General features: G+C 29.8%; 1 protein-coding gene, 1 long non-coding RNA gene and 1 other non-coding gene across 4 annotated transcripts; 2 read left to right on the forward strand and 1 right to left on the reverse strand.

The window, feature by feature from the left end:
- The first annotated feature begins 610 nt into the window (after nucleotides 1-610).
- LOC149057807 (uncharacterized) lies at nucleotides 611-3637 on the forward strand. 2 transcript variants are annotated; one of them, XM_089222908.1, is made up of 6 exons: nucleotides 611-1434; nucleotides 1492-1637; nucleotides 1708-2877; nucleotides 2975-3061; nucleotides 3123-3179; nucleotides 3270-3637. In XM_089222908.1, the coding sequence occupies exons 3-6, from the start codon at nucleotides 2820-2822 to the stop codon at nucleotides 3287-3289; spliced, it is 222 nt and encodes a 73-aa protein (XP_089079034.1). In that variant the 5' UTR covers nucleotides 611-1434; nucleotides 1492-1637; nucleotides 1708-2819; the 3' UTR covers nucleotides 3290-3637. The 2 variants fall into 2 exon arrangements, with proteins under 2 accessions (XP_089079034.1, XP_089079033.1); XM_089222907.1 differs by having other exon boundaries at nucleotides 2933-3061; nucleotides 3270-3630.
- Nucleotides 3638-5893: 2256 nt separating this feature from the next.
- On the forward strand, nucleotides 5894-6099 carry LOC149057808 (small nucleolar RNA U3). Its single transcript, XR_016191280.1, has one exon. It is a non-coding gene; the product is annotated as a small nucleolar RNA U3 (small nucleolar RNA).
- Nucleotides 6100-7274: 1175 nt separating this feature from the next.
- On the reverse strand, nucleotides 7275-8677 carry LOC149057809 (uncharacterized). Its single transcript, XR_016191237.1, has 4 exons — nucleotides 8232-8677; nucleotides 7804-7875; nucleotides 7619-7686; nucleotides 7275-7548 (listed from the first exon to the last, which is right to left on the reverse strand). It is a non-coding gene; the product is annotated as an uncharacterized LOC149057809 (long non-coding RNA).
- Nucleotides 8678-15770: the final 7093 nt, after the last annotated feature.

Consider the following 15770-nt stretch of genomic DNA (forward strand, 5'->3'; position numbering starts at 1 on the left):
AATCGATATTTTATGCATCGATATTTCCCTTCCGATAATATCGACACACCGATATTTAAATATTTTAGGTTTTCAAAATTCAAAATATCGTTTAGAGTTTACTGTTTACCGTATATCGAGGTTACGAAATTTTTTACAATCCATTTCGGTACTTTTTTTTTATAAATTATAATTGAAACAATATTATATAATAATATGGGTCACTACCTTTTGTTCCACAATTTTTTGTTCCTAGTCAACTTTACTTATGTCTTATTCCAATGATATTAATTTCCAAATTTTACTTTTGTTCCTATTTACATTTGTTCCAATACCTGTTTGTCGAAAGACATTTGTTCCAATGAACATTTTTTCCATATAAATTTCATCCAATTATATCTTTTCACATTTACATTAATTGTTCTGATGAAAGTTTGTTCCATAATTTAATTGTTCCACAAGATTTATTATACAAAACATTTGGAACAAATGTTCATTGGCACATAATGGTCTTGGAGTAAATAATAATCAGAAAATAAATGCGTAATATTATAATAATAATATTATACAACTTACTAGATAGCTCCTTATCATCGAAGCCGATTGAAATAATTACAATTCACAATTCACAATTCACAAGGACACAAGTCATTGGTCACAAACTCTGAAACTCACATCCACGGACCACTCGGACCAAGTGTAATGACTAATGGTGTCTACTCAGTACTCATGGCTAAATATACTTAAGTATATTTACTATTTATTATTTAGCCAATTAGCCATGAATCTAAGTCTTGAGAGTTAGAACTATGTCGCCACCTAGTAAATTGTGGAAATACTGGGAATCGTTCACTAAAATTGACAAATTGACTGCCCAATGCTAGTTGCATTATGCATGTATGCTAATACCCTCAAATTGTCCAGACATGTGGCAATACATCAAACTTAAGAGCAGTAAGAGCTCATATGGAGGCATATAAAAGAATAGTAGTATACCTATAGTTCACTAGTGTTGCAGGGGTATAATTAAGGAGGGGGAACTTTTAATTTACTGCTAACATTTTATGTTTGTTAAGATAAGTTATTATATGAAGCTTACAGATTTTGCTAAAAATATATAATCCCCGCTCCAAAAAAAAAAACAAATTCCTAATCACGCCACTATAGTGCTGTACCATCGTTTATTTGTATTTTTGTAATAACAGTAATAACTAATAGCCTTTTTATAAATGTTTAAGGTAAAAATTAAAATTAAAGAAAAATATTTTTTTTTTAATTCGTAGGAGTGTGCAGTAGGAAATTGTTTTCCGCTGAAGTTTTATTTAAATAACTATCAGATCTCTGAAATTAAAAATAATCAAAAAATGAAGATCTGCAAAAAAAAAAAATACCACAAGAAAATTCTTTCAAATGAAGTTAATCAAATGCTATAGATTAGCAATTTACGCTACAAAAGTAAAATGAATACCTACATTTAATAATATATATTTTAATGTTCTGTACTTTTTTAAGTTATGTTCAAAAACCTTGGCATCGGGGATTTATAACCCTGTTCAAAATAAAATGAAAAATTTGATCCAAATTATAAAAAGCCTTTCGATAATTACTGGAAAATATTTTTATGGAAAAATATATAATCAAAAAAGGAAGAAAGTTTTGTACGTAATCTTTTAAAAAATTTTTTTATCACTATTCAAGACAACATAAATATATTTATAATTAATTTAGGATTTAGTTAAAAAATGCAAAGATTTAAAGAATATGTTGGATGAATGCGGTTATAAAGACACAGACAATGAGTAATGACAATGACAACAATTTATAGTAATAATATTGATACCAATATATTATATATTAAATGTGCTTAAAGTAAACCTAAAAACTCAGCCTACTCAAATCGATTAGATATGTATAATAAAGACTTATAGTCCTGTGTGTCAAATCTTAAAATTTATAAAACGAAATACCGAAAATATAAGATTTATTGAAAACCAACATACAATCGTAAATTAAAGTTCTAAGTCATTTTACTACACCGAGATCGAAGAAAAAATAAAAGGTACTGGTTTGTTATAGCCCCGCCGGCCGCCACCGAGGTTTATTATCGCCTTGCCATTCATAAACATTAAAAAATTGAATAATAATAATATAAAACAATAATTTAATTAAAACTGTTTATACTTTATGATTGAGGGAGACTCAAATATTTGATGACAAACAGAGCCGTGGGGGCGTTGCCCCACACCCCGAACAAACTCATTTTTACATTAAATCACTCATTAAAAATAAAAAATTGTTCTCATTATCATAATAACTTAAATAATTACAAACATAGGCGCCGCCAGGAATTTTGTCAGGGGGGCGAATCGTGCATAGTATACTTTAATTTCTAAATAATGTTTAGGTAAATTTATTTTATAGTTAAATACGTAGAAATATTTTTTCAAATTATATGATGATACAAAGTCATTTTATAAAAATTACGAAATACTTGAGGTTAAATATTCTTTTTACATCTTCAACATCACCTCTTTTAGGTTCATCTAGATAGTTCTTTGCAACCATCATTTCCAACCTCAGACTTTTTTGGCAAATATTTTAACCCAATAAATCCTAAAAATAATTATTTTATTTATAATTTTACATGATAAATTAGTACCTACGGAATATTTATAAAATAATTAGATTTCAATTAATATTAAAAATACCTTAAATGATCAATAAACTGAGTACTCCCATGATAATTTAGTTTTATATGATTAATATACTGAATGTCTGAATCTTAATTCTTAAATAGTTAAATTGTAATATTTGAAATTATATTATAATTTATAATTGATATGGCTTCAAAAAAACAAAATACATTGTTGAATTTTTTCAAACCCAAAGAAAAACAAGGTAAGGACAATTTTATGAAAATACTAAATGCATTTAATTACAAATTGTATTTTAGATAATACATTTTCTCATATTAATGTTCCTACAAATGATCCAGATGATCCAATGTCTAGTGTTAAAAATACAGACTGCCCGGATGACTCGTTGTTGATGTGTGATCATTTACCAAAAGTCAATGATTTAAGTAATATATTAAAGAAAACAGTTTTACTGATACAGTCAATAAAATACAATTTTTCTTTTAGATAATACATTAGATAATACTATAGAGAAAGAATCAGACATAAACAATTCAAAGATAGGTATGTACTTTGAACTTTCAATCTAATAAATTCTATGAAGTAAATGTTAAATGTATTATGTAATTATATTATTTTGGTGTTGTTTAACAGGGACCTGGTTCATGTTCTAATGTGTCTAACTAATTAGTAATCACTAATCACCATCACTGTTTATCCTAAATATTGTGTTATGTAGCCAGTCATTATTTTTTGTTGAACCAATATTCAATGTTTTAGTTACATTATAATTTAAAACTAAGTATTTGTTTTTATTTTATATCCATAAAAATACAGTAACGATAAATTATGGGTATTATAGCATTTGATTATTTATTTTATTATTTTGGTAGCTCTAATCAATTACAAGCAAATTTATAATTATAAATTCTGTAAAGTGTATGTTTTAATGTATGTTGCTATAACCACTGCTGTATAACTAACATTGTGCCATGTAGATGTAGTTATAGTTTTAGCTGGTATCAATGTTTTAATTGTATTATAATTTACAAATATATACTTGTACTATTACTTTCAGATTGTACTATGCTCTTACCATCTAACCAGCCCTATTGTACTCTCCTGCACCCTCTAGATCCAGCAACTCCTTTGCCTTCTAATAAAATTGAATTATCTGAATATCTGATCGTATACAAAGAGGTCCTTATCAACCAATTCTTGAAAACTATCCAAGAACCAAAATGTCAAACACTCTAAGGCAATTTCATAAAGAATGGTTTAAGAGTTTCAGCTGGCTGGAATACAGTGTAAAACTAGATCGTGCATATTGTTTCAGCTGTAGAGTTTTTTTACACTCTAATGGAAAAAATAATGGACAATTAGATAAGACCTTCTCACATTTGGGTTTTAATAATTGGCGTTTAGGAACTAATAAGTTCAGAACACATCAGCTTTCCAAGTCCCATATAAACAGTAGTACTTCAATGAGTAATTTTTTAAACTGTAAATCTATAGATGTTCTGATAGAAAAAGGTAATGAAATTCAACTTGCTCAAAAAGAAAAACAAAAATTGCATAACTAAAGATGGAACAGACCGAATGAGAACTTTTGAAAATATATTTAAAGTTCTACAAGAATTTACTACCATACCAGTCACTAGTTGCTCTTGTGAAAGAGCTTTTTCAAAAATGGCAATAGTTAAAAATAAATTAAGAAGTACAATGGCTCAAGAAAGGTTAGATACCTTACTTACAATTTTTTTTTAACAGGAAATTGCAAAACCTTTAGATATGGAGGAAATTATTGATGAGTTTAAAACACTAACACCAATACAAAGAAGATTACCATTATAAAATATAAATGTAAATGCTAGTTGTATAATAATATGTAGGTAATATGACTATAATATGTAAACTATTAATCATTTTATTTTAAAATTAAAATTAATTATTATATTGAGACAGTATTTATCTTACTGAATTGCAGTAGGCCAAGTAACCCCTACTAGAATAATTCTGCACACCCTGTGAAAAATTCCTGCGCACGCCTATGATTTTGAATAATTCAGTTGACGTCTGAACTCTGATCCGATTACTATTGGAAAAATAGTGTCATATTCACGTTTTGGAAGGCAAAGGTCCTTTTTACTAGATTGAATTAAAAAATCAATATGAAATCTATACATTGCCGTTTCGTTGTATAATAATTTTAGTCTTTAGAGAATCAAAAGAGTTAATACTTATTGGTTATCATAATTTATTGGCTATAACACATACACATAATATTTAATAATTATTGATTATATCACATAAAATATCGTATGATTTAAATCATGATAATATTATATCGATCAATCAATCTTGTGTTATATTAATACAGTTTTATACGTATAATACGATTGCACAGTTTAGCAATAACTATGTCATAGTTATTGCTCATAGACTATAGAGTCTATAGTATAGACCATTAGAGAATAGATTAAAAATTACCAGAAATAACTATTTGCATGTATATAATAGTCTTTGATATTTCTGTGGACCCATGATATAATATGGAATATGGATAATGTATTAATATTATATATAGATTATAATTTATCTATATAGATATCTATTACATAATATGAAACATAATATAGGTCATAGGAATTCTCGAAGTAGAATATTTTATTATTACTGACGTTTCAGGAAGACTATTAATAAATACCAACAATATGTAGATAACTGTGATACGGAAGTCACGGACAATCCCAAATTCTAACACCTTGAAAGATCTTAGTTAAAAAAAAACATATCTGGTTGGTGGCAGTGGACAACTTTTTTTATTTTTAGTTAACTATCAAAAAACGGAACACAACGTCCCAAAATAGAACAAATTTAATCCACGGAATAAAATGTGCACAGAACTAAATATCACCTGACTTAATAATTAATATAGGTACCATCTAAATTATAAATTGATAATTTTTTCAATCAAAATCAATATCGAAAAAATTGTTTATAGTTGACGGCTAAAACCAATAGATGGCGTCATTTAACAAAATGTTTCCAAATTTAATGAAAATCACTATAAATCCGTAATTAAACCTTAATAATAATTGAAAACCAGTAAACGTTTTGTGTTATATCAACACAATTTTATACGTATGATACGATTGCACAGTTTAACGGAAAACTGTGACATATTGATCATTAAACAACGTTTTTAATTATTTTCAGTTGACGTGTCGAAGAGATGGATTTCGTTATAAGTAGGCGAGAGTGATCTATTTCAGATTAAGATCATACTTCACAGGATCATTTCTGTAGTATGCATCGTCCCCTCCAGGTGCAAATCTGGAGTCGTCCTTGGCCACGATGATGAGACTAGTCCATCTACCTGAGCGTGAGATCGCTGGTCGTCTGTCGCTTGAGCGGTAATGACGATTCAGCAACGATGATCGCTTATGGTTCTACCTAATGGTAGGTGGACCGCCTGAGTGGTCCACTCTATTATTCTTTTAAAATGTTCTTAAAAATTTTAAATTTCACATATTTTCATGTAATCACTAATCAATTTAGTATAGGAGATGATCTATATACGGGGTTCTGAATGACTGGAAGAATTCTAATCGTCAGTTATTAAATTACAATGAACAAAAGTCAAAACTTATTTATGATTGTAAATATCTCTAAAGGTTAGGCTACACACTATGCGCGTATTCGTTGTTCGCGGTTCGTAGTTCACTATTCGTTTAAATTCGTGAATAATAGTGTGTAGGGGTTATTCATCATTCGTCATTCGTGGGCCAATATTGGGCCCATAACTATTCACGAATGATTCGTGGTCTATCGCTCCAAAGGTCGGTAAAATCAAAAGATCAAAGAGAACGAATCGATTCGAATGAGTAAATAATTCGTGTGATATCAAAAAATGACGAATTTATATAAATCGCGAACAACGAATACGCGCATAGTGTGTAGCTACCTTAAGAGTCACATTATTTATGAGATTGAATGAAATGATCATATATATAAATATTTGGTGAAAATTTACGCTTATTTATTTTTGATTTACACCTAAAAATCAAATAGAATTTATCAGTCAAAAGCAGATTTTGCAAACAAATTCCTTTTTCATACTTAATTGTTTGTTTGTTTTTCCCACTGGTTTTGGTAATTATTGGAAATTTTCCATTTAGACTTCTCGAATGCATTTAGTAGATCCACTTCCTCACCAGCGAAGTTACTGAAGTTGCAGAAAATCAAAGCATTATTTTATTTATTTAGGTACTTATATATTAAAAACTCAAGTCATAAACACGTAAGGATCTTTGGTCCCGGGTAGAAAGGGCTTAAGTCGATTTGATCAACTTTATGAGACAGCAGTATCAATGTTTGAAAATTTAAGTTTTATAAGTTTTGACTTAAGCCTTTTTGTCTACGACTTATGCCCTTTTTATTTCACTTATTTTGACATGTCTTTTTGTCCATGACTTTTAAAATAAAATAGATTATCAGATAAATATGTCAATGAACAGGTACACTAATGTCTAATACATAGAATATAGTAATAAACAAATAAAGTAATAACCAATAATTATAGTATATTCATTTATTATTTAAAAAAATATTGTAATTGTACCTATTATAAAAAAAATTTACAACATACTGCTGCAGTGGTAAGGTCTAGTCTTCTTGTATGACAACCAAAACTCCAATACTCATTGAAAATAGCATTTTTATGAGTTTCTAACCAACTTTTACAATCTATGCGACATTTTTGTAATGGCTATTGCATTTGAACGGCCAGGTATACTCTTACCTTTTGCAGTAACATAAGGTAATCCTTTTTGACGGTTTGTTGTACGTAAATTTATAATTTTTCTCCCAAAAGGTTTATCAGAATTAATAATGTGTTCATTAGCTTGTGTTACTATGTCATCTTCAGTATCTAAAAAATATAAAAATTCATTAAAATATTATAGTTTGTAGTTTATTTAATTTTATAATTATTTAAATACCTGTAGTGGAATGTTATGGAATGTTGCCTCTTGCCATGAGCCATCATCGACTTCTATATCTGTACTTACTTCATAATTTAATAAATTAATTTTGATAAGATATTAAATACTACTTAATATAATAAATTAAGATGACTTAAATTCAGTTCTACAAAACATTTTTCTAATTATTTATTTTTATTTACCTATGTTAGCATGTATAGTTTCTTCAGGAGAAACCCTGGTATCATCACATAATGCTATTGGTTGGTCTGGACCTAATTTTAATGTTAAAAAAATTAATGAAACATATACTGATAAAGACTATAACTAAGACCAATGAAGTACTTAAATATCATTAAATATTAAATTAAGTATTTTAAATATTATTAAAAAATGTTCAACATTTATTTTAACACTTTTTATAATAAACAAATACTAAAAATAAGTGTGATAATAGTAAAGCTACTATTATTACTTATTAAGAAAATATTTTTATTGAAATATTATGTCTCATAACTTTTTTAATTGATTTTCATAACTTTATATAATTTAATAAATATTTCAAATTAACTACTCTCTTTATTAGTATTTTGCTTGATAAGTATCCTAATAAAACTATTTTTATACTCACTTAAGTTATTTAAAAGTGTTAAAGTTCTTCCAGAAGGGATATCTAAATTATCTTGTAGAAGACCTATTATTAATAATTACAAATAGAGAGAGTCACTTTGATGCTTTATTGAACTTGAAAAAACTTTATTAAACCTTGAACCTTACACATTACAAAATAAATATACTAAAAACTAAAAGTGTACCACCATGATTAGAGCCTTATTTTGCTTTGCAGTTTGTGATCTCTTTTTTCTCGTAATTTTTGTATGAAAGTTATTGTTTGTCAAAATGTTTATTATTTATAATATTATTATCTATATAAATTACTTAAATTGTGGCAATGCAATAAGACACGAGCAAAATAGAGACAACGACGCTTATCTTGCAGTATCTCAAATGGCACGCCTTAGATATAAACACAAAGTTTTCTAATCTGAAACTCTGAACAAAACTAATTTTTACCAATATCTCGAACGCTGGGTATATATCTACCTTTACTCAACATTTGTTTCCTTGTGGAATCACTGCAATTTTTCGACGTCTACTTTTATCAATTTATGTACCAAACACACACGATTACAGTCGTCGGGCGTAACTAGAAATTCATCATAGAGGGGGGCAAGCTTATTTAATTGTTCCTCAATTTAAGATTTCATTAAACATTGATATATTTGTTAGCTATTTACGGGAGGGGACAATCCGTTCCCCTCATTGGCTATTGAAATGCTTCAACTGAATGAAATACCCACAAAGTTATGTATTGACGTATGTTTACAGACAGGACGTAGATTAACGTGTTTACGCAAAAAAATAAAGCAATACTAGTATATTGAATTGGCGATAAACGTTGTTCGACATGCGATTTAGCTCATTTTATATTGACGTGTGACTTAACAAAAAACAATATATGTCTGACAAGTTACACCCGCATGTTCATCATATCACATCGTTAGATGAGACATAGATGTAAAATAATTTATAATTACCGATTTTAAATAGTTAAACTTTAATTTTAATGACACTTTAAATATATACACTATAAACACATTTCACAACTTAGTGTGAGATAAATACTGATAATAATTGACAATGATTCGGACATCTGGTGAAACTGAAGAGTAGGTAGGGGGCATGAGTGTTATATGATAATCTTTTGTTCTTTATGTAATTTTCGCAAAACCGGTACAGTAAATTAATTCCCTTTTTTCACTTTTTATTAGATACGCATGTAATGACAGATAACATGTGATCATAATTATATGATAATTGGTAAAAAAATATTTGTATATTAAAAACATGTTTAAAAAAACAACAATTTACCACATGCCTGAAATAAAATTATACAAATTAATCAATATACATATTTATATTGTGATAGAGATATGTCCAAACATACCTAACCACCTAACAACCTAACCAAACAATTTAAATGTTTTTCACAGTAGATATGTCATAAAATATATATTTTCGAAAATTTTATGTGATATTTAAAGCCTTAAAGTTTTGTTTGCATTATCTAAACACACGACTATTTTCAAAGTATCTATATTATAGTACTTAATAAAATAAAAATTGTTTTCTTCAAGAACTTTACTTGAAAAGGGTTTGTATCAGTGTATACTTGTCTAATGTCTAAGATTTCGGTTGTATATTCTTTATTAATTTATTTTTAATGCTAACTTAAAGGCAACATTTTTTAACAAGTCAAAATCATCAATTTCTAATAAATTGTAGGTACTAAAGAACAATGTTTTTCAAAAACTAATTGTCATACAAATGTTTCTAATTATACTCATTTATGCATAGATTTTAGGTAATATTTCTTTTGTTGTAGTTTATACGAAAACCGTGACTTTCACAAACCCTGTATTATCATACGTTATTACAAATTATCACCACTCACATGTACGAATAATTTCATCGTATGGATAAAGTTATGCATCAACCATAACCGTTTAAAGTTTTCGTATATACAAATGATGTTACAAAGTATGCCGAATTAGAATTTCATGCATAAAATGTCCAATTTGTCATATACGAAATACATTATTTTACCGTATACAATATACAAAACCTGTAGAATATAGACAATATTTTCACAAACCGCATACATTAATGCTGTAATAGTTTGACGCGTATATCAATAAATAATAATACACATAGGTAATATCATAAAATAAATACCAATCAAATAACACAACGAATCGTTTATTCGTCTAAACGTACATTGAACTCCTACGAGTAATGTGGTATAGACATTTTATTATTTAGAGGTATAATTGTTTTACTAAGACTTGTTCTCAAAAATATTATCTGTTAATAATAAAATGGCTATACTGCATTAATTCCAGGAATTCTATGAACAATTATACGAATAACCGATTATTTTTATGTTATTTAATTGGTTTTAATTTAAAATACTACTTATGTATCGTTAATAAACTCGGCAAACAGGAAAATAGGTATGTATGTGATTTGTGAAAATATTGTATATATTTTACAGGTAGTCTATTTTGTATTCGGTACATAAATTTTGATATGAAATTCTAATAATTTTATTGTCTTTTTTAAAAATTAATGTTTAGTAATATCTTTCGTATATGAACACTTAAATCATACGATGAAATTATTGAAATTATTCATACGTGTGAGTGGTAATATTTGCAACGTATGATAGTACAGGGTTTGTGAAAGTCACGGTTTTCGTATAAACTACAACAAAAGAAATATTACCTAGAATCTATGCATAAATGAGTATAATTAAAAACATTTGTATGACAATTAGTTTTTGAAAAACATTGTTCTTTAGTACCTACAATTTATTAGAAATTGATGATTTTGACTTGTTAAAAAACGTTGCCTCTAAGTTAGCATTAATAAAGAATATACAACCGAAATCTTAGACATTAGACAAGTATACACTGATGCAAATCCTTTTCAAGTGAAGTTCTTGAAAAAAAACAATTTTTATTAAGTGCTATAATATAGATACTTTGAAAATAGTCGTGTGTTTAGATAATGCAAACAAAACTTTAAGGCTTTAATATCACATAAAGTTTTCGAAAATATATATTTTATGACATATCTACTGTGAAAAACATTTAAATTGTTTGGTTAGGTGTGTTTGGACATATCTCTATCACAATATAAATATGTATATTGATTAATTTATGATAATAATAAAAAAAAATGTTTTAACGATTAAATAGATAGTATTATTAAAATATACATTGAATCATATATTATGATGTAAAATAATTAACATTTAATTAAGGGGCATATTACTAGAGCCACAACAAATCATTAGTAAGAAGAATTTTTTTGTCCTACTCCATAATGATTTACGTCGCCTTGCAATAACCGGGGTTATCGTTGGCTCCTTTCCAGCACCATCACTACCACCGACGTCGGTTATCAGTTCCAAGTAACTAATCGATTCAGACCGTTTTGGCAAGCCGCCTACAGATTCCGAGTCGACCTCACCAAACTGTATAGCAATGTTGGGCATCGATACTGCTCGAATGCCTCGAATGCGAGGTATCGAATGCTCGAGACCATCGATCTCAGACGGCTGAACCAATATCGTTGACGGGGCAAGTTCGATCTCGTATTTTTCTGAAATAACAGTCGTTATTATTTTCGTATTCATCAATGGAGTATCGTAACAAAATGTCGTACTCTCATAGAATATCGGGATTGGTCCTGCAAGTGGCTCGTCTGCAGTTGAGACTGAATCCTCCACCGTCGTCCACGAGTCACTGGACAGTGTATCCATCGCGACATCCTCGGGGTGGTCCTGGGTGACAGAAGATTTATGCATCACTGGCATATTGGGCATCGACTTACATCTTCTGCTTAGCGATAAATCCACGGGTCCATGACATTCCACTATTTTTGGCTGATTTGTACGGAGATCTGAGAAGACCTGCGACATATGATCGGTCGTGGATAGCACGAGCGGATCGCCGGCTGAAGATCTCTCCATCTCCGGAACTGAGCTAAGAGTTCCGGACGTCTGCAAATCATCTATACTTTCCAAAATGTTCTGTTTAATTCCCCGAAGATCGTCGAAAACTTGTTGCATCACATCATTTTTGGACGATGCAATTTCCGAATTATCTCCTTTCAACATCTCCAATTCGCTGATAATTGACATGATCGTTATATATTAATCAAAATGTACGTTTATTTTTGATTAATAAAATTAAGTAACACTTAATGAAGCTCGATAGTTCTATAAGTACAAGAATATAAATAGACTTTATAACTTTTAATTACAAAAGAACGATGTATGTATAATATGACGTGACCGTTACAATACTATAATAAATTATGAATGACGAACATTTTGAATGTTTATATTTCAACACTTATTTTTACCATGGCAACAATATTTTTATTTATTATATAAATAAAATAAATAAATAAATACTAAAACTAAATAAATAAATACTAAAATTAAATAAATAAATACTAAAACTCTTTTTAATTTTAAAATGATTAGGCTCGTATCAGTATTTATATAATATTGTTTCTAGAATATTTTGTCGTACTTTTTACATTTTTTTTTTTCAATTTGTCTTTATTTTTAATCGTTTTAATGTCTTTAGGGCGTTTTAAAGTGCATATTTTAGTTATATTTAGTGCTTTAAAAGCTAAACCCTACTGATAACACATGTCTTAAATATTTAGGAATGAATGTTAAACATTTTATTTAAAATTAATAAAAATTAAATATAATGAATATACCTACATTGATTATATGATACTTGTATAAATCAAAAATTTCCATGAGATGTGCAATCAATTATCACTTGTAATTATACTTAAATGTTTGCCTTATTTCATCAAGAGAATGTCGTAACAGCATGTGTTATCTCCGTTTGATGTGTACATACACAAATGGAGACAACACATGTGGATGAGACGTCCTCTTAAAACTTCGACATAATACTATAAAAACCCTTAAGCAAAATATAATTTGTGTTTTGTCTGATGCTTGTTTTTAATGTGTAAAATTTTATATTAGACCTACTTATATTATACTTATATTTATCAGTAATCTAATCGCGGGTTTTCTGATGATTAGCCTCCGATAGAATATTATGATCGTTTGTCGCCCGTATCCGGACCGGTCATATATTATTATTATTATTATTATTATTATTAGTGTAATATCTTGTTTTGTATTGTGTGTGTGTGTGTCTGTACACCGATCGGACGGACGACACGCGTATTCGTATTCATTTTTGTCAGTCGTTCAGTAGTATAATTTACGTGGTAGCGGTGACTCTGTCTCGCGACGCCAAAGAGAAAATAAAGATATTGTCATAACGAAGATTAGCATTTTTTTGTTTTTCAATGGTTTCTCCCCTTACAGTTTTCAGAAGTGGGATATGAATTGTGCGCGTGATATTTTTTTTAATGTTAATTTGAATGCTCTAACGTTAATTACAAAATTACGGCAAGTTAATTATTAATTCTGGGAAATGCCGAATACCAACAATGCGGTCGGTATGTGTACTCGCTCTCGCATGACTGAAACCAAGAAGGATGATGGTGAATGTAATGAAAAAAATTCGAATGACAACAGGGGTACTGCACAACAGAATGGTAATGTACGTAGTGGTGAGACATTAGTTGAGGAGAATTCGCAAAACGAAGTGCTCATCAACGATAAGTCATTAGGCGAACAAAGTAGTCCGATGGAAGCCTCGCGGGATGGATCGGATGTTGAGAGTCTGAATGTGGTCGATACGAATGCTATGCTAAATACGCTGATGGTACAAAATAATATGCTCATGGAGCTATTGAAATTACAACAAAACAAGCCGCTCAATGATATTACGATTGCTCCAGATTTAAATAGTTCGATACCGGTTTTCAATGGACTCAACTCTGGTTATCAAGCGTTAGACTGGCTGCGGACCGTAAATGGAGTTGCTAACCTGCATCGGTGGCCCGATAATTTTAAGCTTCAGTCCGTCCGTGCAAACTTAGAAGGTGCAGCTCGACATTGGTATGCGTCGCGCAACATCGAAAATTGGTTGGACTTCGAAAGACAATTTCATAAAACATTCGTTGGTACCGTTATGATTGGGGACCGATGGAAGGAGATGTCTCGTCGTTTTCAAGTTCGCAACGAAAATATACACGAGTAATTCCACGAAAAAGTATACTTATGCAAGATGGTCGGAATGTCTTTTTACGAAATGAAAATACAAATATTGGAAGGTCTATACTCTAAAGATTTGTGTGTCTACTTGTTGAGTTGTAATCATGAAGACGAAGACGAACTGTTGAACGACGTAATACAATTACGTAACCAATTTCTTGTCGGCCAAGGCGATTATCATATAGTGAGCAAGGTAGTTTACGTAACATTATTAATGAGTTGCTGGCTGATAATATAATTAGACCGAGCAACAGTCCTTATAGTAGTCCGATCGTATTAGTGAAGAAGAAAGAAAAAGGGTTTAGGTTGTGCGTAGACTATAGAGAGTTAAACAAGATTACTGTAAAAGATAATTTTCCGGCGCCTTTAATTGACGACCAACTAGACCGATTAAAAGGTAAAAGAATTTTTTCTTCCTTAGATTTAAAGAATGGATTTCACCATGTATATATGAGCGAAACGTCTATTCCTTACACGTCTTTTGTCACACCTATAGGACAATTTGAATACTTAAGGATGCCGTTTGGTTTGTCAAACTCGCCTAGAGTTTTTAATCGTTATATTCAATTTATATTTCACGAGTTAATTAGTCGTGGGGACTTACTAGTGTATTTAGACGATATGTTAGTCGCCACACAGACTATTCCTGAACACTTAAGGATATTAACCGAAGTATTCCGTTTAGCAGGAAAACATAATTTACGATTTAATTTAGGTAAATGTTCGTTTGGTTATAAAGAAATAGAGTATCTAGGATATTTAGTGAACGAGCATGGTATACGGCCTAGTCATAGACATGTTGACGCGATGCTCACGTACCCGCTCCCGAAGAACCATAAGCAAGTCAGGCAGTTTTTAGGACTAGCGAGCTATTTCAGACGCTTTATTTGTAATTTTTCGGTAATAGCTAAGCCTTTATATGACATTGTAAGAAAAGATACCGATTTTGTATTCGGTGAGCGAGAACAGGAAGCGTTTAAATATTTGTGTTTGGCTCTGACTAAAACTCCTGTATTAGCTATATATTCACCGACGGCGGAAACAGACCTGCATTGCGATGCGAGTTCGACCGGTTTTGGCGCAATATTACTTCAGAAACAACCAGATAACAAATTTAAACCTATATTTTATTTTAACCAACGTACGTCCCCAGCTGAATCGAAATATCATAGTTTTGAGCTAGAAAGTCTGGCGGTCGTGTACGCGATAAAACGTTTTCGAGTATATCTATACGGCATACCTTTTAAAGTAATGACGGATTGCGATAGTTTTAGATTAACATTAAATAAACGAGACGTAAATACCCGAATTTCCAGATGGGCCCTATTTTTACAAAATTACGACTTCAGTATTTTTCACCGCCCTAATAAAAACATGCAGCAC

Source organism: Diuraphis noxia, unplaced genomic scaffold (genome assembly GCF_037042655.1).
Source record: "Diuraphis noxia isolate RWA-SAM2 unplaced genomic scaffold, SU_Dnox_SAM2 contig0003, whole genome shotgun sequence".
In the NCBI taxonomy this organism is placed as follows: Eukaryota; Metazoa; Arthropoda; class Insecta; order Hemiptera; family Aphididae; genus Diuraphis; species Diuraphis noxia.